The 24,257-nt window shown below is 35.6% G+C and overlaps 3 protein-coding genes across 3 annotated transcripts; 2 read left to right on the forward strand and 1 right to left on the reverse strand.

Moving 5' to 3' along the window:
* The first annotated feature begins 77 nt into the window (after nt 1-77).
* Nucleotides 78-11,409, forward strand: LOC107036564. The gene is made up of 4 exons (XM_015254602.1): nt 78-253; nt 331-460; nt 9,911-10,207; nt 11,142-11,409. The coding sequence occupies exons 1-4, from the start codon at nt 78-80 to the stop codon at nt 11,295-11,297; spliced, it is 759 nt and encodes a 252-aa protein (XP_015110088.1). The 3' UTR covers nt 11,298-11,409.
* LOC107036697 (probable 4-coumarate--CoA ligase 5) lies at nt 2,263-8,920 on the forward strand. Its single transcript, XM_015254824.1, has 6 exons — nt 2,263-2,593; nt 4,382-4,558; nt 4,624-4,961; nt 5,048-5,194; nt 6,109-6,623; nt 7,576-8,920. The coding sequence occupies exons 1-6, from the start codon at nt 2,309-2,311 to the stop codon at nt 7,899-7,901; spliced, it is 1,788 nt and encodes a 595-aa protein (XP_015110310.1). The 5' UTR covers nt 2,263-2,308; the 3' UTR covers nt 7,902-8,920.
* Nucleotides 11,035-22,343, reverse strand: LOC107036698 (putative inorganic phosphate cotransporter). The gene is made up of 7 exons (XM_015254825.2): nt 22,165-22,343; nt 19,982-20,115; nt 18,810-19,110; nt 18,132-18,370; nt 16,820-16,969; nt 14,963-15,340; nt 11,035-11,712 (listed from the first exon to the last, which is right to left on the reverse strand). Exons 1-7 carry the CDS (start codon nt 22,235-22,237, stop codon nt 11,500-11,502), a joined length of 1,488 nt encoding a protein of 495 aa, XP_015110311.1. The 5' UTR covers nt 22,238-22,343; the 3' UTR covers nt 11,035-11,499.
* Nucleotides 22,344-24,257: the final 1,914 nt, after the last annotated feature.

The following is a 24,257-nucleotide window of genomic DNA, read 5'->3' on the forward strand; positions in this document are numbered from 1 at the left end:
AGGTATCATTGCGGCACCATCTGTGTATCCTCGCGTGAACTCTCGCTTCAATACACTCGGTCGGTTCACCACATCAGATGATCCCGCACTGTTTACATGCGGCTTGCAAACGTGTCAAGATGCGCTCAATGAAGAGCAAAATTTCTTCTTCAATAATTCACCTTTTTGCGTTATTTCTCGTTTTTAATACAATAAATTCGGATTTGCTCGATGCCCGAGTGGATTTTCACGTCGATGGAGATGGATTTCACAGGTAAGAGGTTACAGCCACATTGAAAAATTATTTTTAATGATTTTTTTTTTTGACAATCTTGTTCGTTTTCAATGCAGGACGATTTATTATTTCGTGGACATACCGAATTTGACGGAGAGGGATTGTCATGTGGCGTTGTATCTCGAATTACCGCAATTTTTGTACGTCAATATTGATGAACTTGAGGATTTGAGGAGGATTGGTGAGGTGAGTAAATTAAAACATTAATTTTTGGGAATTTTTATACTTTTCTTCATTTTGCGTCTGAGTAGATGATCTGATTTTTCAGTTTTTATGGCTTCCGAATGGAAATTTTGTAATCGTTCAAGTTTAAGTTTTGGATTTTTGTGTTACGTCGGCTCAGTATGATCGAAAAAGTGGGAAAATGCCATTTTGAGACTCGTCCCTATGTGTGTGTGTGTGTACGTATGTAACAAAGTTTTTCTTCAGTTGTTCGCTAATGAATGGATGGAATTGAATTTTTTTTTCATACACTACACTATCATCGATGAATATATTTTTACTTTTACTACACTATTATCGATGAATGTATAAGAAGGCAGGAGAAATAAGGAATACCTGTAACTGAGCCGAACATCTGCAGTCGTGACTTACAGATGAGCTCTCGATGTTAATATCATGTAAAATTAGCACGTGGACCCATTAAACATTACATAATAATGATAATTTGTAGGTATTCCGCCGAATCGTGATAACCAGTGATTATTTTATTCATCTTAACATTAGATTTCAATAAATGATATCAAATCACGTGCACGTGTGTGAAAAGAAAATGTGAAATGGAGTTGTGCTGAGAATCGTTAAAAGTTTATGAGATTGGTTCTTCCCCAAATTCTGGACATGATTTTTTTCCATTAGGTAAGTGAATTTTTAATTTTAACAATTCACGATAAAGACCCGAACGAAATTGAACAATCCATTTTGGAGTACCATCTCTATAATGAAAAGGAGATGAATTCAGTAGCGAGGTGGTAAAAGGAGATGAGTCAATTTTTACTATTGTCCAGTTTTTAATCAATATCTCGGAATCTAAGGGAGATAGCAAAATTTTTGTTATAACCTTTTTTGTGGAGCCGATTGAGCACTACAACATATACAATTACGAAAATTTCGCTATCTACCTTAGATTCGGAAATATTCCTCAAAAACTCAACTGCACTGATAGAAAAGGTGGATCGATGCAGTTGCACCAAACGAGGCTTCTTAACTGTTACCGCGATTCGTTAATAGTTAATGCAGTTAGTTGTTGCATTCGTTAACTATTAACGAATCGTGGTAATAGTTAAAAAGTCTCGTTTGGTTCGACTAAACCGTTCTATCAGTGTGGGAGATCTAAGTCAACTTATCTCCGTTACATTAGACTCTCGTTATAGTCGCATTTCCCCTCCTGTTGATTTTTCGTCGCTCCTTCGCTTCCCCCACTCTATCATCCACGGGCCCCGGTGGGCCCCGGAATAAGCACTACAGCGTTATCCTCCAGGATGCATTGTTTCTCAATTCCAGGAAAGCTGAAATAGTATATTTCGTAAAGAGTGCAAAAAAGTGTAACTATTAACGAATCGTGGTAATATCTCGAGCCGAAGGCGAGTGATAGAATCCCTCGAGCTAAAAAACATTTTTTGCTCTCTTTACGAAATATACTATTTCAGCACGCTGTGACGAAAAATAAAAATCTTTAAATATGAATTTTCGATCATGAAATTCAGGTCCCTCTAGACTGTCGTTGTAAGGTAAATGATTTTATCAACGGAAGAAATCTATTATCAAAGGGAGATAAAGTAAATTTTGGAGAAAGGGACATGAAAAATATGAATTATTTATAATTGTTTCTGTTTTTACCAGGCCATTCATCTCCAACTCACGTGATTTTGTTGCCTTCACTAGAATAGGATAAGACATTCTATATTTCTTTCTTATCTGTGCAACTCAGTTTCAGTTTCGTGTAACGACGTTCGTCCGCGTAACCTTCGGTCTCGCGAGTACTTCAGTCTCCCTTGTCCGTTGCTGCGTGAACAGGCCGCAATAATTCACAAAATGCAACGTTTCTTTACGTTTCATAAAATTAAAGTGCCTGGGAGAAAAAAAATCACCCATCAATTGCTGAGCCCGAAAAATTGTGATCCGTGTGAATTGCGGTTTAAAAATAACTTTAGTAGTTCTCAGCCAAGATTGATGGCCAAAACAACATTGCACGCAGGGCCTATTGTCGATCGCAACAATGTATTTAAGAGCCCCTTCGATGATGTGGAAATTCCATCTGGTTATATTCATCAGTACGTTTGGAAAGATGTGCATAGGTGGTGGAATAAAACCGCTCTCGTATGTATCAAAATATGTGTGATTAATACTTTTCATCTGATTGACATTTAACTATATGAGTGACATTTGTTGATCACGCCCATTAATTTTTTTTTGCTGAGCGAGCATTTCACACGGAAAAAAAATCTCCGTGAATACTAGTCTTCGATTAATCGCAGAATATTTTATCACGTTTGGAATTTTTTGTTTTTCTACACTGAGAGAAAAACGACCTTGGAATATCTTTTTTTTTTTTGTTATATTTATTTGCTCAAATCTTTACATGTTTATACAGCATAAAAAAAAAGGAAGAATAATATATATATATATATATATATATATATATATATATATTTATGCATCATTACGTAGAGTGTAACACTAGGTACTTACATTAATCTTTGTGTTATGATTCAGAAAGTTTATATTTTTAGTTTGCAGACGTCGAGAAANATATATATATATATATATATATATATATATATATATATATTTATGCATCATTACGTAGAGTGTAACACTAGGTACTTACATTAATCTTTGTGTTATGATTCAGAAAGTTTATATTTTTAGTTTGCAGACGTCGAGAAAATTTGAGACGATTACGATATATTTGAGATCAATTTCTTTGAGAATCGTTCGGATAGAGTATGGAGGGAAAAAATTATTTATCTGGAGAGAATTGAACATGTTTTCTCGAGCTTGANCGGAATTTAATTTATCGGGTATTATTTACGGGCGTTGAGCCTGTGCGGTAGTGGCGGGGACCCGAGGAGTGCGCGAGGGAGCTGCGCACGAAATTCCCACGCGTGGGATTTTTCCCCTCATCTGGCATCACTGGCTTGAGCATATCGTGGGCATTCCTATAAAACATGCTCAAGGTCTTCACATGGATGGTCTTCAGTAGGGTCATTACTCGGAATATCTCGGAATCTAAAGTAGATAGCAAAATTTTTGTTGGAACCTCTTTTGTAGAGCGAATTGAGAGCTACGAAAAAGTTATCACAAAAATTTCGCTATCTCCCGCAGATTCGAAGATATTTCTCAAAAACTCAGCCGAGAGCTACTGCGACTTCAACCGTTTTACCGTTTTGTTACTGAATTATAAACTAAATTTGTTATTCAAATTTTTCCTATTTTCCAATTTCATAAAATTAGAGGAGGTCATGGGAGATGAGTAACACAAACTTTTGAAAAAAATGGCATCGCCACTTTTCTTCACTGAGAATTGCGTTCAGTTCGAAAAGAAGTAATTATAAATTTTTCATCATACTGCTCGTAAAACGTCATTTTACGGACGCTTTGTCTCCGTCAAACCCCGTTTATGGACAATGTGAAGAAAAATTATGTTCGTCACTCGGCCGAAAACAAGTTTCCGACTCGTGTGATTGCATTCCTCGGCTTCGGCTCGGTCTGCAACCTTCACACTCGTCAGAAAATTTTTTTTCATCACACTGTCCGTAAAACGAAATTTGACGGACACTTGGTGTCCGTCAAAGGCATTTACGCACAACTTTTCCGATTTGTGTGATTGGATTCCTCGGCTTCGCCTCGGTCTGCAACTTTCACACTCGTCAGAAAAGTTTTTTTGCGGTCTTGTGGCGAAATAGTATTTTTCCGGCCTCGTGTGGTTGGCCACTCCTCGCCTGCGGCTCGGAGGCCAACGCCACACGAGTAAAAAACCCCATCGCAACAGCCCAGGAACAATATTTTTCTGTAGTGATTTTCAAGTTTTCGAGTTTGGGAAGTATGTAATACCAATTCCCAGACGAGAAATCGTGAGAAGCAGTACAAAAAAAGCTATTTCAGGTGTGTGCGGTATCAGGGAGATCGTATTCGTATAAGAAGTTGAGGAGACTGTGTGGAAGATTTGCAATTTCTTTACGACGAAATAATTTGAGACCTGGGGATACGTTGGCAGTCGTTCTTCCTAATATTCCGGAGTATGCCATTGTTGCTTTGGGAGCGAGTGAAGCTGGAGTGAAGGTAATCTTACCATTTCCTCGATCATTCATTATTAATTTCATATCAACGATCTGCCGCATTCTCAGGTAACATTATTAAACCCTGCGTATACCGCCCATGAGATGAGTATACAGATTGTAAATTCAGAAGCTGCTGCAGTAATTACAATTCAGAAAAACTATCCAGTAATTGTAGAGAGTATAAAAGGTAAAAATTCTGTTCGTCTGCCAGCAATTGTTGTTGCAAGTGGGAGCGAGCCAGTTCCTACAGGTGCGATAAACTTCAGGGATTTAATTGCTGATGGAATTGATGAGTTCGAAAAGATTGGAGAGCAAACTGGAATCGATGATAAAAAAGACACAGTCGTTCTACCGTATTCTAGTGGAACGACTGGATTGCCTAAAGGTGTTGAACTCACTCACAGGTTCGAATGAAACTCATTCGTGGAAGCTCCATCGGTGAATGGGGAAGCAAACCCATTAACTTTTGTCATAAATACATTTTTTTCAGGAACATTATCGCTAATATAGTGCAGAACGAACATCCTGAATACAATACCGACGAACCGGCTTTTGGTGAACACCAAGAGATCATACCGGTGTTTCTACCCTTCTACCATATTTACGGTTTCGTCGTTTGTTTACATTATTATCTCCGGTAAGTGAAGAAGTTCCTTCTCTCAGCTTTTGTTCCATTGATTATCAGAATTTCTTTCTTTTTGCTGTCGAATGGAAGCAGTGTATTCATCAAATCTGAAATTTCCGAAATGTCAATGTACCTAGCCATGGTTTTTCAATGACCGTATCTGCTGTCAACATTGGGGCAATGTTGTCTGCCAATGTCGAGGCAATGTTGGTTACCAACGTTGATGCACTGTTAGTTACCAACATCGGGGCAATGTTGATCACCAACGTCGGGACAATGTCGGCTGCCATTGGCTGTCAACATTGGGGCACTGTTAGTTACCAACATCGTGCCAAGGTTGGCTACCAATATCGGGACAATGTTGGCTGCTAACGTTATAACTATGTTGGTTACACCAACGTTGAGCCCATGTTGGCTGCCAATTTTGGGACAGTGTGGGCTATTAACATCGGGGCAAAGTTGGCTACCACCGTCGGGGCAATATTGTCTGACAACATCGGGGTAATGTTGGCTGCTAACGTCGGGATCGTGTTGGCTATTAACATTGTGGCAATGTTGGATACCAACGTCGGGACAATATTGGCTGGCAACTTTAGGACCATGGTGGTTACCAACGTCGCGGCAATGCTGGTTCCCAACGTTGGGTCCATGTTGGCTGTCAATGTTGGGACGGTGTGGGCTGCCAATGTCGGGACAGTGTTGGCTATCAATATCGGGGCAATGTTGGTTACCAACGTCGGAGTAATGTTGGCTGCCAACGTCGGATCAATGTTGGCTGCCAACGTTGAGTATGAATCATTGAATTCAATTTAAAAAACATCCACATAGAGAAATTCCGTTCGGAAGCAAATTACGAATTGATTGGCAAAAATACATTGTCTACGCTGTAACAAAAGAAATTTTCCACTTGTTGTTTTTTATCTCAGCCTGGGTGGAAAAATTATTTGCATGCCGCAATTTACACCGAACAATCTATTAGACATCCTTGAGAAAAACAAAACGTCAGCATTATACGTAGCCCCTCCGATTGTTCAACTCATGACAAATGACGACAGATTCAATAAAAAACATGTGGAATGCGTCAAAATTTTCCTGAGTGGTGCAGCCCCCCTTGGAACTGAACTGGTCGCCAAATTTCAGGCGAAAATGAAACACAGTATTAACCAGGGCTACGGACTGACCGAGACCTCACCGATGGTATCACGGTCAAAATATTCGGCTGCAGAGTCTGTAGGTTTAATATCTGTAAATTCCCGAATACGCATTGTTTGCGGAAATGATGATAAATTTGGGCACAATCTGGGGCTTAACGAGATGGGAGAAATTTTTGTGAAAGGACCACAGGTAATGACTGGATACTTTAAGAATGTGAAGGCCACCGAGGATTGTATGGATGGGGAGTGGTTCAAGACAGGGGATTTAGGGCATATTGACGAAAAAGGTATGCATTATAATCCTTTCTAAAAACAAACACATGGGCAATATCGCGAATAGAAAATGAGAACTCGAACGAATGGTGAAAGTGAGGCGGTTTTCATGAGTACAATCGTCTTGCGTCGAATTTTCATGAAGTCCGCCCAACAAACAAAAGAGAATTGAATACCATTCTATAAAATATGAATAAAGGAATCATAATCGTCCAAATTATTTAGTTCAGAGGAAAATAGAATAATTCTACTTTCTTAATATTGTGTTTACTAAGGTTTTCTTCGAACAAAGTTGATTAGAATTGATAGCTAGAATTATGAGATTATCTTACACTTTTGACGTTACTGATAGGAGAATCTGAATGCAATATAGTGAAAATGATGATCGATTTTTTTAGTTTGAACAAATAATATTAATATTCAAAAAGAAGCTGTGACTCAATATTCCAAATGAAGTTTTAATTTTTAATTTGCTGCTGAAAACACGAGATGACAAACTTCTAAGCACGGAATTACATTGATGAGATGAACAACAGTTTAATTGAATTACCGTGTGAACTAACTAAAAATTGATAACAGTGGGCACGCACTTTTATCAGAGTATCAACAAACATTAAATTCCAGAAAGTCACACTCTAAAGTGTATTCTAGAAATAATTGAATTGTAATTATGATTAAAATATTATTTGATGAGCATAGGAATTCGAAACATGAGCAAATTATTTATTGTAATATGGAAATTTAACAGCTGATAAATTGGGACATATTGTTTTCATCGGTCGTATTGTTATTTGTGGAAAGCGAAAGCGGGTGGGAAAAAATTATTCCGTTCTTCTCAAAATTTCTCATGGATTTGAAGTAAAAATGCTGAAAAGGCACTTCACTCTCCGTTCACTGAAATGTCACATCATAATCACTAACTCGTTTTCTTCGTGAATAATTTCAAATTTTTATAATTATTTTCAGGACAATTATTTATCAGTGGACGCAGGAAGGAGCTCATCAAAGTCAAGGGCCTCCAGGTGTCGCCAGCCGAACTGGAAGACCTTATCTTTGGCCACGAAAAGGTCGCGGATGTTGCAGTGATTGGAGTACCCCACGAACGATTGGGGGAAGCACCAAAAGCATTCATTGTGTCGAAACCAAATAGCAAAATCACAGAGGAAGAGATAAAAAATTACGTTGCGGAGAGGCTTTCAAAGCATAAACATATCGATCAAGTCCAGTTTATTGATAAAATCCCAAAAAGCCCAGCAGGGAAAATACTCAGGAAGGAGCTTCAAAAGCTGTGATACGAAATTTATATATTTTTGCATTGACATTTTGCGTTTGGGGTGTGACAAGTGGCGCATTATGGCCTAGTTCACATAACACAATAAATTACGTCGGGGGCAATGAGCCAGCGCCACCAAGGCCACATGAAAATGGTTAATTGTTCACAGCTATTTCATTATTGAAATTCACTCTAATGGCCTCAAGGAGAGATGCAAATACGTCACACGACCGTATTGATGACCGTCACAATTTGCCAAAAAAATATGACATAATAATAATTTTTCATCAATTATATATAGATTCTTCTTCATTTTGTCATCATCAATTTTTATTTGAATTCATTTTACATTAGCCTGATGTGCATTTTGTTACGCTCATTTTTCATCTCTATAGGTGAAACTATTTCTTTCATTTATGACCGTCACAAATTAGAAATTAGTTTTTTAAAATTAGAATTAGAAATTAGTTATAGCCGTCATTATGCATTTGTATAATTGTTTTGACAACAATTTGCTTGCAAATTATTTGTGACCATCATTTTTAGGTTGAAAATTTGAGCATTATATGACCGTCATTTTTTGGTCACATGCAGCGGCCTAAAAATGACGGTCATTTAGCATCTCTAGCCACAAGTGACCAACTGGCGTTTCCTGAATCCGAACGGAGATTGCTCAATGTGTCGTCAGTACTACTCCATGGAAAACACCTATAAAAATGTGGTCACAATGATTATCCAAGAATGGAAATGACGGGTCGACTACTGAATGTTGTTCCTGGTGTATTTAATCTGCTAGGAATGTATTAATTAGGACTAAGAATTGATATGGTGCCAAGGCTCTGGCAAGGTTCAAGGGTTGGTCCCTCGTGAACCTAACAGAAATCACTCGGAGAAGAACAAGAGTCATTGAAAAAATAAAGCTCTTGAAAATAAAGAGTTCTTATCGCGTCAATAGTGCACCCAGAAAAATTATTTATTTGAATCAAATAAATAAGTTTGTTAAAATAGTACGAAATTAAATTTGTATTCAAAGTAAAATTTTTTGATTTATTTGAGATTTTGTTTACAGTAAATAAATGTTTTTTTATTATCAATATGTATTTACTTGATACTAAATTTATTTTATTTAAGTGAGTTTTGGTCATTTCCTTGCTAAGTTCATCTACTGTTCCGTCTGTTTAATAAAAAAATTTTAAAATATTGATTGCAATCTATTTATTGGAAATTGTGTGAAAACTCCCTACTACAGAATTGAAAAATCGCGAGATCCAAATACTGACTGTTGTTTCTAGTATATTTAACCGATACGCGACCGCGTATCTCGATCAGGTATGAATCTGAGGATTTCCGTGTCAGAACGCTAGGCCAAAAACTCGACGGCGGGGATTTCTTCTCCAATTTTTTCCGGAAAGTTTGTCTTCAAAAAAATATTTTGAAAAAAAAATTATTGAAAAATATAAAAAATTGAGGAAGTTATGATTTTTTTTAATTTCTCATTTTCTCAGATGAATACTTTCAAGTGATTTTTTTTTCAAAATTTTATCAATATCTAATTCCAGTTTGGAGATATCGAATTCCCCTTTAACTCGCGATTATCGTAATTATCTCAAAAACTTAATTTTTTAAATTTGAACATTTTACCAAAAACCATCAGTAAGATGACAAAAATTTTAGCGTCAGTTGACGTTATTTCTTCGCAATGGTAGACTGCATTTTTATGAAAATGAGAATTAATTTAATTTATTAAAATTTAATTTCATTTGTTAAATTGATGAAAATAAGAATTAATTTTCTTCAAATCGAAAAGCGAACGTTGGTGATCGTCTTGTTGATTTGGTCTATTATTCCGCCTGTTTCATAAAAACTTTGAAAATATCTATTTCAACAATCTATTCATTGAAAAAACTATGAAAACTCCATGCTGACGAATTAAAAAAAACTTCCCTGTCCAAACAGTAGTCAAAAAACTAATTTTTCGTCCTCTGACAAATCCATCGTTATATATTATTCTCTGGATTTTCATTCAAGGACATGGCCTGTTCCGAAGGCGAGACAGACGTTGAGATCTTCGCGGAGGAGGCAAAGCCCCAGAGCATTACAATGTGCTCAAAGCTGAACGAAACCAACAGTATCCTGAGCCTCCCAGTGCATCAGAGGTACCAAAGAGCCAGGAAGGGAGGAGGCCTAGTCTCTGTAATTTTACCCACCCCCAAATTACTTCTCGGTTGCAAGAATCGAATCAAAGAATATCTAGTCTCTAAAATTGATCTTTGTGCGCCTTGTGTAGATTTATCGACCAAGTGGAGAGAAATTCCGTATGAAACTGTGAGTAAATCATTTCTTGTCTGTTTTATGACTAGTTTTCAAACAATTTTTCAAGTCCAGTATTTATTTTTGCTTCTGAGTGGAAGCTTTGTAATCGCTCAAATTTAAGTTTCGATTTTTAGATCGCATTTGTTTATTCTTTTTTTTAAATTTTTTTATTCGGAATTTTCTTGTAAGGGATCAATTGAATTTCATGAATTTTTTCATGAATATAGACTGTAATAAGCTCTATTCATTCACAACAATTGAAATTCAATTATTCATACAGATTCGAAAAAATTGATATTTTTCAAAAAATCGATTTTTCAACGATCACTCGAAAAATTGTCATTAAAACGGAATTAGTCGTGGCTCAAGAAATTGATAACAATACCGTTTTGATTCTATCAGAATATGATGGAGGTCACACATTCATTGTTGAGTTACAGCACATTGTTTATTCGAATTGAAATCGGTTTTTTATGATTACTGAAAGAATCGTCAGTAATAGCAATTAAATCAAGGCTTGAAAAGTATATTTCAATGCCTTCTTAATCAAGTTGAAAAATTGTGAGAACAGCATCATTGCTTATCAAGTTACACAATACCGTCATGAGCTTTTTATATGAAAATCTCGATCTCTATAGAATTATTTGACAGAACGAAATAATACGCTAAATTTTTATGACATTTCAATTGATGATAGTACTATGACATCAAAAAATAGAAGAAAAGAATAGTGAAATGAGAATTTGAGAAAAGAGAAGAACCCATTCGGAAACAAATTGCTAATTTATTAGCAAAAATAATTGTACATAATCTTTTAATTTTTCCCCTGGGGATGAAACATGCTTGTGAATAAATGCATAAATATTTGAATGGAAATATTCTGAATGAGGGATACCTCTACACAGATTTTCAAGGATAATTTCTATAATTTTGATTTTTTTTCCAGAAAACCAAAAGTTACGAATGGAAAGTCCCAGTTGGAGATTTATCCCAGAGGCATTTTGTCACTTGTATCACATTATTCGTGACCTCAGTTGGCACAATATGGATCCTGAAAACCCTTTGGAAATCGAAGTCAAGTAGACGAAGAAAAATGGACTAAAGTGGGTGTCATATTCAAATAAAACTTCAAATAATTCCAAACCTATCATTTTTTATGGATTTGGAACTTAATTTATGTACATAATAAATATTAAATAGCTACATTATGATAATCTGAGATGCAAATTGATCTGAGAAATATTTTCTCAAATGTTTCCTGGATAAAAACCGTAATTTCCCAATGTAGGAAATGAGGTGAAGAATTACTGTATAATTTCACTCTTTTCTTCAATCCTCTTCTCGTCGATATCTTTTGGCCCCTCTGGGATTGTCGAGATTTCGTGATCCTCAATGTGTGTTGTTGTGTCATTCCATTGTTGTACAGTTGCTTTTCCGAACAGCACGAATGCTAAATTTCCTATTATGTAAATTCCAGCTGATAAGAAATAGACTTTTCTCCATTGGTGGACATCACTCTGAAATTTTTTATCATCATTAGAATTTCCGCATCCTCTCAGGCATATCCAAATGATTGCTTTTTTTCATTCTATAAAAAAACCAAGGGGCTACTCATTCCAAGACTGGATTGAACCATGACATCAAAATAATGTAGATCACGTGATTGTAATCATATTAATTTTCACGTGATTTCAATTGTAAAAAACATTAAAAATTCAGACTCCAGGCATTACAATTCTTTCTCAAGTTTCTTGTACCATTTTCTCCCCTTTTTTCACTGATTTTTTCCTCTTTCTGTTTTTATTTGCCAAAATAAATACTACACTAGACTCTTGTTATAGTCGCCGAAAGAATAAAAGAACAATAAAATAAAACTATTTTTTTCAATTCAACACTTTATCTAAGTGAAAAACTTGATTTAACGACTTCAATTATTAGATCAATATTTTTTATACATTTTGATGAACTTTTTTTTATAATCAACATTTTCTTAAATAATATAACTTTTTTGTACGAAAACGAATTCTTTTCATCTCGCGCTAGCTCTATTTTTACAGTTTTTTTTTATTAGTAATCCTGTCGTTTTTGTTACTTCCATTCATTATTTAATTTGTCTCAATTTAAATCAACGTTATGTCAAAATAATTAGGTCCTCCCCCCATGACAGTCAGGCGTCGACTGAATTTTTTCATCGAAAATTCACATTTTGAATATTTTTTTCATCACGCTGTGACGAAAAGTGAAATTTTCGTCACATGATGAAAAATATTATTCGTAACTCGTGAAATAGTATATTATTGTGAAATGTTTTTTAGCACTCGTTACGAACAATATTTTTCATCACAATGTGGCGGAAATTGGATTTTTAGGCACGCGGAGCGCGAAATATACTATTTTTTCGCCCTCCCGGGAATTAAAAGACAATGGCTGTTCGAAGTAAACACTGAAGTGTTTACAGTAGCGTCTCCCTAATTTCTCTACCCTCCAATTTCACAGCGATCAGCAACAGCGGGGAGAGTGTTCCCCCACTCCGAGCACCCCAAACGCGTGTGAGTGATATGCGTGTATCCCTCTGCGCTTGGTGAATGCGCAGTAAACAGTCTGCTCCCGCACGTTTTTCATACTTCGTGTTCCGTAACCCGAAAATGGCCAAAATGCCAAGTGAGAGTTCTCAAAGGCAGGGAAACAACACAAATATCCTTTTTCGTCATTAGGTCGAAAAAAAACATTTCTTGCGAATATGAGTTTGCAGCCCGAGCCGAAGGCGAAGGTCGCAATCATCCGAGCTAGAAAAGTTTGTCTAGGCCGCGTGACGAACGATATTTTTTGTCATAACGACTGTAGGCAGTGATTAAGGATGTTTAACCTATCAAGTGGACAACTCAGTTGAAAAGAAAAATAAAACTGACAAAATAAATCATTCATGAAACAAATCATTTTTCTCATCAAATTAGAAGTGTTAGGGCGTACTTTTCCGGTCTCAAAAGCAATAACTAAATAAAATGTTGATAAATAATGGAGGACTTGTGACTGCAGTGGTAACAGTCGAATTTTGATCGGGCAACATCGCACGCTTCTGCTAGTAGCGGAGTTGTAACAGTGAGATGAATGTTGTGTGTGTTATACGTGTCCATATGCTTCCAGCACTGAATTATCATCACCGACTTTACCGACCTCGATCAGCTGTTGTGCGGTGTTGTCGCGTTGCTCGACTCGTAATGGCGGTCAAGTTTTTTTTAGAGCAATTCGAAAATCAGTCGAAGATATCACGCCTATATGGCCCGGTCCCCTACTTGTTCTCGCCGGCGATAGATTCTCCATAGTCTAAAGTAAATGGCTTGTGGTTTTTTTTTTCAAAATCTTGAGTGTCTAACCCATGCAACATCTCGATCAAAGTTCACACGGTCATGTTTCTTCCCTAAGCGTAATGTTACAAGAAGTGATTTTCAGACATTAATTTCTCACGAGGATGCCTCGATGGAAGGATTAAGATTATTACTAATGTGTGGCTCAAATATAAACCTGGCATGTGAGACAATATCAAAATTGTGGTGAATAATGTGGGTTTTGGCTGAACATCCTTAAGACTTTAACAGACAAGAAATGGAGCGCCTATTCCAGCAATTGCTAGTCATTTAGATGTCTAGGTGAGTACCATCAAATATTATAATCACTAATTTCCAAGATATCTGCATGATCCTAAAAATTAATAATAAACAGGTTAATTCCTAAATTATTTCGTTATTTATTAATTTTGAGGAAAAACGTTAGGAGAGAGTTTCTGGTGTGAATCCCCAGTTGCAAAAAAGGTCTTTTGACATTTTCTCTCCAAATCATTTGTTTCTCAGATAAATGGCTACATACCGAATATCGAATTCTACTCTTCATTCTATTCCACTTCGGTTATAAATAGAGATTAGGTTGCTCTGGTGATAGAGCAACCTAAGTTAGGGAGACTCTACTATACTCCAGGGGCTGCGTGGTAGTAGAGTGGGGGATGCGCTCGAGCGCCGAGAAAATTGTATGTGGGGGAATGCGACGATAAAAAGAGTTTTTTTTTATTTATCCGAATTGTTGACAAAAAAAAAAGCAAGAGAAAATTTTTTTTTGGGAATCAATATCTTTTGTTGATCAAAAATAATTCAGGTGATCAATATTATTATATTGATTGAGATATTTGCATGTTATCGATCATGAATATATTGTATAGAGTGTTTTGACCCGTAATAATATTACGTAATATTACAATTTGAATGTATTTAGATTTTTATTCACTACTACCAGGGATAGCCAAATTTGCAATATTTTATTACGGTTAATATTGTAGCCCTTAATTAGATAACATCACTCTTGAAATTTTTTGAGTACTTAAGTATCATCAGTTCAAATATTCAAATTTTCAACTATTTTATCAATCAATAATTTGAGGTAGGAAGATTGACGATTACTTGTGTAATCGAAAATCCCCTTTCAAGAAATTTGAATTATTCACTTAATAGTAAATTTACAGTTTCATATTAGCAAATTTTAAATATATTATTATTCATATAAAATCAGATTATTACTATTATATTATTTGAAAAATTGAATCAACATGTTTTAAACCTTCAATAATGTAAGGGTCGAATCCTTGTAATATTACAGAAATTTAATATTGATGGGGATCCCTGACTACTATACACATCCAGTAGTGAGTAGCCCCTTGCAAATATAATTTTGAATCCTCAGTTTTTCAACCAACACCCAAAAAATAAAAACAATACTCACGGTGTCAGTAACAATGAGTCCACAAATGAGTGGTGCAGCAATTCCACAAATATTAGCTGCAGCATTAGTAATTCCCATGAGTATACCGGCAAAATTTGGACTTAGATCCATGTGATTCATCTGATGGCCACTAAACACAGCAACATTGAATCCCACGGCTGTGACAAGGACACCGACCGCAATTTCACGATGCTCACTGTCAACGTAACCGAGTCCAATTAATGCTGCTGCTGGAATAAATTCACCAATCGTATTTGCTATCTTTCTCATGGTGACTAGGGACACATAGCCGGCTTTAACGAGCCTGTCAGATGCGTAACTTATGGGGAAACCCAGTAGCCATGCTGCCAGGTATGGTAGCGCTGATACTCGGCCATTCTGAGGAAAGAAGCATAATTTTTCGCATGAATAAATGACATTCTGCGCCTGTTTCAAGGGACAATTCTTCTCTTTACAGAACATTGTCCATTTACTCTACCAGAGATACCTATTGGCAGAGAGAAAATTATTTTTAAAATCAGAAGAAATCAGTAGCGAAGCGATAAACCGGATTAAGTCGATTGTGACTTTTGGTCAGGTTTTGATGAATATGTCGGAACCTAAGGGAGATAGCAAAATTTTTCTCATAACCTTTTTTATAACTCTCAGTTGGTCCTACAAAAAAGGTCATGACAAAAATTTTTCTATCTCTTTTAGATTCCGAGATATTCGTCAAAAACTAGCCTATAGTCCAAATCGAGTTAACCCGGTTCACCGCTTCGCGACTCAAATGGTAGTTTCTCCATCGTAAGGGGATAGGAGTGAGTTGCCTTTAAATTTATGTCGTCCCAAATCATCTCCCAAAATATCTCAGACTTGATAATTGGGAATGTGCATGTTTCTTCATCCATGGCAGACACGAGAAACATTCTTCTTCCGCACATCTCATTTTTCAGTTTTCCATCGATATCTCGAGAACCCAAGGGCTGAGACTACGGCTGAATCTCGTTAAGCTTGTATATAATTGTATATAATGTTAAATTGCCATATTATGGTAAATAAACGCCTTCAACCATTTTCCGAGTGTTACTACACTAACGTTGGGGCAAAATGCGTTCAACAGTACACTGATAGAACGGATTAGTTATTGTTAACGAATGGATTTTGGTTGGAGGGTCTATTCGGTTTCATCAAATGCTCATTCATTAATAGTTAACGAATGTATATTTGAGGAGCCATGTTTGACTTGACTTTCGCCATTCAAGTGAATCATTCGTTAACTATTAACGAATATTCTTTTGGTCATATTCAACTCTACCATTCGTTAATAGTTAACGAATCTCGTTTGGAATAAATGAATCATTCTATCAGTGTAGTGTTCCGGATCGGAAATTTCCACACCTTCCTACCGCAATGATTTTCAATCACGGATTTCTCAGAGTCATCGAGATAATCTTATTTCCACCATCGCAAGCAAACACTTCGATGTCAAGATCATTGCATTTTCCATTTTCCCTCTCAAGAAATTCAATTAACCACTTAATTAAAATTTCACGAGTGCTAGTAGCTCCATGAGCCGTGACCTTAGCCACTATCGCTGAATCTCATTCGACTCACGTACGATCACTTTATCTCGGCCTTCCATTCACACAAATGCAAACGAAATAATCAATTTCAATCCTTCTATTTCAATCGGAAGTTTATTGTTATTCACCTGGCGACGCATTATCGATTATTCGACCGTGAAAGTGAAGATTAGACAATTTCTAACCGACATTGAGTGTCGGATATCAAGGGAAATGGAAACGAAACTCGTTTTGCGGAGGCGAGGGACAATTTCAATTAATTAAAAGAAGTGAAAAGAATTTTTCTGCTCACCTCGTCGATTTTATAATGCAACGCGTTGTCCATATACGCTGGGGTCTTGGTGAGGAGCATCCAGAAACCCCAGGCTTGCGAGCACTGGGCAATCAGCAGTGCCCAGACAGGAATCGAGGTCATGATCGATAGCCAAGGTGTTTTCAATGTCTATAAACGAGAATTTATATTAAATTAAATCACGACAAATTGTCCAATGGAATCGACAATCAATTTATCGTACTAAATTAATTGATACTGTCAAGGGAAAAGTCACACCACAAATGGATATTTAAACATTGAGTCAATGTTGTTCGTGAATGATACTTCATTTTACGAAGTTTTTAGAGATGAAAAATTTATCAATTGCATTTTCTTTCGAATTGATATTGCATTGTTTAAAAAAGAAATTAAATTTTGGAGACAGTTGAGAAATCGATTTAGGTCTCAGCTGAATTTTTGACGAATATCTCCGAATCTAAGGGAGATAGCGAAATTTTTGTAATCACCTTTTGTATAGAGCGAATTAAGGGCTACAAAAAAGGTTCCAATGAAAATGTTGCTATCTTCCTTAGATCCCGAGATATTTGCTACTGAATTCTATTTAGGATAAAAGATTAGCAGAAAGAAGGAAAATAATTCGCTAGAAAATTCAATTGGGTTTCTATTAGTTTTTGAGCTATGCTTTTAAAAAATTCCGCAGCTTTTTAAAATGAAATCGAAAGGTAAACAGGGTGATAAAAACTTTAATGCCAGGAAATTCTACTAATTTTTTGTATGAAAATAGTTTCTGGTGGACATTTTTCATCAGAAAAAACGCGCATTTTTTTAGCAAAAAACTGCGCAATTTTCAATAGAATCCAAAAACTAATGGATTTTTTCAATAAAAGTTTAATAAAAATCCGCTGGAATTTTCTATCGAATACGCTAGGTTTTTCAATTAAATATCTTCGTATATAAAATTATGAAATCTTTAATTTCACTGAAAATTCAATGAAATTGCAAACTTTTTGGAGTTGCAAACGACGAGAATTTCTAAAGTAACTCAAATTTTCAAGCAAAACATGAATATTTATTGCTGAATTACGTGAAACTTGCAATTAACAAAAAATTCAAGAATATATTCACCAGACATTCCTCATTTCTACTGAATTTCAGGAAATGATTGCCCTTGATTTTACAGTTTCTATTGATTTTCTAATTAAATCGTTCCCAACGACAAAATTTCTTGAAATTTCATAAGAATGTCACCGGATAAAAATTCCCAAGAAGTCTACCGAAAATTTTGAGCCAAATTTTTTTAATAAACTAAGAATAAATTGACCATGCATACCTCGACGGTTTCTGTGACTCCCAAGCTCACTTCAATGTACTCTCTCTCATCCAGGGGAATTTTATTGTGATCAGAGGGAGAATCTTTTCCGAAGATGAGGAAGAGGACAGCCCAGAGGATGGCTATTCCACCCCAAGTGTAGAAACTCCCTGGCCAGCCTAAGATTGATTTGGATAGTTCTCCACAGGTTAACAGGGCTATCACGTTCCCTAGCCAACCGCCGGAGTACGTGCAACTGCCTTTGAAAATTAATTGAAAAATCTATTCACTCAAAATAATTAATTTGTTTAATTCGATGCATTTTTTCATAACAAAAGTTCAATTTTTTTTGCAGAGAACAATATCTCTATAAAGTGTATTGCTCTCTGCAATATTTATAATGTTCATCAAGTTACATAATATTCCTCAAAAGCATTTGAAATCGGGAAGTAATATTTTTTTTCTATCAAAATAATCAATTAATTTCATCAATTGAAATTGAAAAATAGAAAAAAAATATAGAAAATATAATTTGAAAAAATAAGAATAATTAATTGAAAAATGAAAAAAACTATTACTATTACTATTGTAAATTAATTAATGTGTTTTTTTTGTTTAGTCAGTTGAAAATTTGAAATTAGTTTTCGTTTGGAAAGGGCGAATTTTTTTTTGTTAATAATAGTTCATATTTTTCGTTACCTGCTCTTCCTCTCTCCTCCAAAGGTACCCATTTTGATAATAGAGTATGTATACACGGGGGTACTACACCCTGACAACATCCGGTGAGAATTCTCAGAACAATAACAGCCTGCCATCCTCCGTACGTAGCTGCGGTAGGAATAAATATCGTAACAAGTCCGCAGAGACCTACTGCGAAGGCAAATAATTTCTGTGCTCCGAATTTTTGAGCTAGAGCACCGCCCGGTATGTGGGTTATCACGTAACCCCAGAAGAAGGAACTGAGGATCGTGTTCTGGATCCCGTCGTCCCAATTAAATTCCTAAATTCAAAAGAAAATATTCTACTGAATTTACGATTCAAACAATTATTTGTTTTCATCTCCAGCTCTTAAGGGGTAACAAGAGGCCACCGTTTCCTCGAAATTTTCAAACGAATTTCCTTCTCAACGTCATTAATATTTTTTTACACCAAAGTACATTGATCTTCATCATCACCTCCGCCTCCGGGTTAATCTGTTTTGTTTTGAAAAAAATATCGATAAGTTTCGGTAGGGAATTTGTTCAAAAATTTCAAAAATACGCGGGCCTCTGTTACCTCAGCAGTCGCATCACTGGGGAATCCCCGCCTTGTGTATTTTACGATTTCATAAAAAGAAAAAAGTTGGAAAAAATAATTCATTCTGCGTTTACGAATAATTTTGAACCTTTAATTAATAGGAAATGGGATAGAAAACAAAAACAGCTGTCAGGTAAACCAAGAATTCGATTTCATTTGCTGCAAAGTTAAAATATTTTGAGGTTAATCCGGGATTTTCAGCAAATCGATACATTTGAAAATAGAAACACAAATTTTTATGAATTTATTAAATCAACAAACGGTTATTGCCTCATTGTGCGACCACTTGAGGGTTAATTATATTGGATGAAGAATTCATCTAGAAAATTGATCTAAAAAATTGAATTGAAAATTGGTAAAAAGGAATTGTGTAGCTTACTTCGGAAATATCTTTGAATCTATGTTTTGGAAGAAAAAATTTCAAGAGACCTTTTTGAAGCCCAAAATTCTCTGTAAATTTTTCAACTTTCTTCTTCGTTTTTCTTGAACCAAATTTTTAATGAAATGAGCTAAAATTTACAGAGAAATTCCCACGAAAATTTATAATTAACTGAACAATATAAATTAGTTATTACTAAAAAATCTGGATTCGCATGTTTAGAGTTGGTCATAGCCACCAGTGAGATGGACAGGGCGACTCTGACCGCGTAACAAGTGAAAAATCCTAGAGTCATGAGAAGAATCTGCACGTGCCTGCATCCAAACCAAGCTGCAATGTAAGTGCGAACAATGTTATCAATCAGCAATTTAATCGCAAACGATATAAACGAAGAAATGTCATTCAGGATGAAGTAGGAATATCAGAAAAAGGTCGTAACGATAAATAAACCGAGCGGCGGAATGTGGAGTAGTCGATAACAGAACAAATAAGATCTGGTGTAATGTTTTCCACAATTTATTGGAAAAATATTCCATTAGGCTGAAGGCCCTCGAGCTGTGGCTAGTCGCAAGCTTCATGCAACAAATTCCGTTGAACATGAATAAAAAATAGATGTTTTATGAAGAATGCGGATAGAAGTTCTTCGCGCTGTAATTGATGGGAAAATTATATTTTGTTTACTTCTAATTGCATTAGATTTACAACACCGGATGGCTTCGTAGAAATGATTTATTAACAAGCTTTGATCATTTTTCAATCCGTTATTTGATTAAATTAATTGACAAGTTACGGCGCAAAATAAGATGAGTTAGTTTCAGTTGCTGTTGAAGATGGGAAAAACCTTCTTGTGAATCCCTTTTTGCTCCACAAAAAAGGTCCTCACAAATCTTCAGAGATATTTGTAAACAAACAAAATTTATTTTTAAAATAAGTTGACTTATTCTGTTATCTCTTCCCTACTGGGGGAAAACCATGCTGAATATTGGAAGAATACAGCCGGTTGTCCCCTTTCTTAAACCTTCTTTCTTAAGGTGTTTCGTGTGAAAAGTCAAAATAATGAAAAACTATTGGAAAATTCATGGGAGAAATGTTTGAGTATGCTGCATCATTGACAATTTTTGCACATTTTTTTCAGATCTCAGTCTCAAGAAAAAAAATTATGAAATTTAGATATTTTTGTAACGCCTCCAGCTGCAACTTCCGAGGTTACCCCACTCTCAATTAGGGAAATGTTCATGGTACCCAAAAAAATAATGAACTATTGAGGAAAAACTAGTAGGTGATAAATTAAATCTTTTTGAGAACACGTATAAGTTTCAGATTTTTTTCAGGTTTCATAAGAAAGTTATTTGAACAAATGATTCGGAAAATTATTAGTTTCGGGACAATTACGCCTTCACGCGCAGGCGCGTGATTCGAATGTCAATGAGCATCATGGGAAAGTTCGACAGGTTTACCAACTCGAGACGCATTTTAATATTATTTCAATAATTAGAAAAACACTCAATAAAAATTATTTGACACCTGTAGGTGATGAGAAAAAACTCGATCAATCTGATAAATAAAATTTAAAAAATTATTATTATTAAAAAAATGTTCGAATGCACACTTAAATAGTTACTTGAAAATTGGAAAAAATTTCGTGCTCAGCGATTGAATCAGGGCTCGAGCACAATAAGAATCCCCTTCCGTTTCACCCCCCGGTGATCTACACATGAAACACCTTACAGTACTTTCGTCCCAAAAAAAAAGATACTCTGTATTCTACATTTCTCCTCTTCTCCTGAGTTTCAATCATGTTGCGAAGGTCGAATGCCATGATGCACTTGATTCACTAGTGACGCTACTGCGCAATCTACTGCGCAGATCTCAGCCGGCCTACCTAACGCCACTTGTTGTGCATTCAGGCGATTTAAACCCAAAATCGAACTCAATAAATTTATGAAATAATTGTCATAGGTGCCAGAGAATTGAAATAAAAAGTTTTTCCATTAATTGAAGACAGTAAGGATGACTTGACGTATGACTCGCGGTGCCTCGAAGTGCGCATGCGCCTCAACTCGTGCCATCGAAGAAAGGGGGATATTAGAAAAAGGGAGTCTGACTGTAAACACAAATACTTCGATAGCAACAATAGAAACAAAAATTGAAGGAACAAAATAATTTTTTCGAATTAATTCTCTTGCGCATAACTTGTTTAATTTTTTCATACCGATTTCTATCGATTCGATTATAATTCAGTAACATGAACTTAAAAAAAAAACATAATTCTTTATGATCTAAAGATATGAAAAAGTTGAAATTTTTTTTAAAATTAATTTCGAAAAAAAAATTGAAATTTTCCGAGAATCATTGAATTGATAGAATTCGTTAATTTACCTTTTGGTTTGTGGGCAGGCACTTTCATGTTCTCCACCCTGGAGATCCTCCTGGTTCTGAGTCTATCCGTCATGTTGATATCGTTGATTCGCGTTGATATCAAACCAGGACCCCAAAACAAAACTGAGTAACGAACTTCTTCCTTTGCGTTATTTTGTCACTGAATCCGGTGTTTTTAATACAACTCTTCGACTACAAATGAATCGATCGGCGTTTGACGACCGCGAAAATGCCCCCCCAATCACTGCCCCCCACCCGATTCGTCGGAGACGACCTAGATGATTCCCCAAGACTAACTCCTTCCGTTCATTGAGCAGAAAAAACTGTTGTTTTCTTTAATTTGACTTTGATTGCATGAAAATCCCGAATTAGTCATAATTAATTCATAAACAATATGAAATGTTCAGAAATGCCATTGAAGACAGATTTTTAAAAAATAATCAACGATTTTTTGTATAATTAACAAAGAAAAAATGCGTACATCATGATTTTAAAAATTTATATCTTTTCAATAATTATAAATTTTTTGTTGATAATTTTTCGCGTGAAAAGGAGTTTATGATAGTTATTTGGAAAAACACCGGAAAATTTTTTTTACCGAAGANATTCGAATGTCAATGAGCATCATGGGAAAGTTCGACAGGTTTACCAACTCGAGACGCATTTTAATATTATTTCAATAATTAGAAAAACACTCAATAAAAATTATTTGACACCTGTAGGTGATGAGAAAAAACTCGATCAATCTGATAAATAAAATTTAAAAAATTATTATTATTAAAAAAATGTTCGAATGCACACTTAAATAGTTACTTGAAAATTGGAAAAAATTTCGTGCTCAGCGATTGAATCAGGGCTCGAGCACAATAAGAATCCCCTTCCGTTTCACCCCCCGGTGATCTACACATGAAACACCTTACAGTACTTTCGTCCCAAAAAAAAAGATACTCTGTATTCTACATTTCTCCTCTTCTCCTGAGTTTCAATCATGTTGCGAAGGTCGAATGCCATGATGCACTTGATTCACTAGTGACGCTACTGCGCAATCTACTGCGCAGATCTCAGCCGGCCTACCTAACGCCACTTGTTGTGCATTCAGGCGATTTAAACCCAAAATCGAACTCAATAAATTTATGAAATAATTGTCATAGGTGCCAGAGAATTGAAATAAAAAGTTTTTCCATTAATTGAAGACAGTAAGGATGACTTGACGTATGACTCGCGGTGCCTCGAAGTGCGCATGCGCCTCAACTCGTGCCATCGAAGAAAGGGGGATATTAGAAAAAGGGAGTCTGACTGTAAACACAAATACTTCGATAGCAACAATAGAAACAAAAATTGAAGGAACAAAATAATTTTTTCGAATTAATTCTCTTGCGCATAACTTGTTTAATTTTTTCATACCGATTTCTATCGATTCGATTATAATTCAGTAACATGAACTTAAAAAAAAAACATAATTCTTTATGATCTAAAGATATGAAAAAGTTGAAATTTTTTTTAAAATTAATTTCGAAAAAAAAATTGAAATTTTCCGAGAATCATTGAATTGATAGAATTCGTTAATTTACCTTTTGGTTTGTGGGCAGGCACTTTCATGTTCTCCACCCTGGAGATCCTCCTGGTTCTGAGTCTATCCGTCATGTTGATATCGTTGATTCGCGTTGATATCAAACCAGGACCCCAAAACAAAACTGAGTAACGAACTTCTTCCTTTGCGTTATTTTGTCACTGAATCCGGTGTTTTTAATACAACTCTTCGACTACAAATGAATCGATCGGCGTTTGACGACCGCGAAAATGCCCCCCCAATCACTGCCCCCCACCCGATTCGTCGGAGACGACCTAGATGATTCCCCAAGACTAACTCCTTCCGTTCATTGAGCAGAAAAAACTGTTGTTTTCTTTAATTTGACTTTGATTGCATGAAAATCCCGAATTAGTCATAATTAATTCATAAACAATATGAAATGTTCAGAAATGCCATTGAAGACAGATTTTTAAAAAATAATCAACGATTTTTTGTATAATTAACAAAGAAAAAATGCGTACATCATGATTTTAAAAATTTATATCTTTTCAATAATTATAAA

The sequence above is a fragment of the Diachasma alloeum genome, unplaced genomic scaffold (genome assembly GCF_001412515.2).
Source record: "Diachasma alloeum isolate Michigan unplaced genomic scaffold, Dall2.0 Dall_scaffold_00210, whole genome shotgun sequence".
Taxonomy (NCBI): domain Eukaryota; kingdom Metazoa; phylum Arthropoda; class Insecta; order Hymenoptera; family Braconidae; genus Diachasma; species Diachasma alloeum.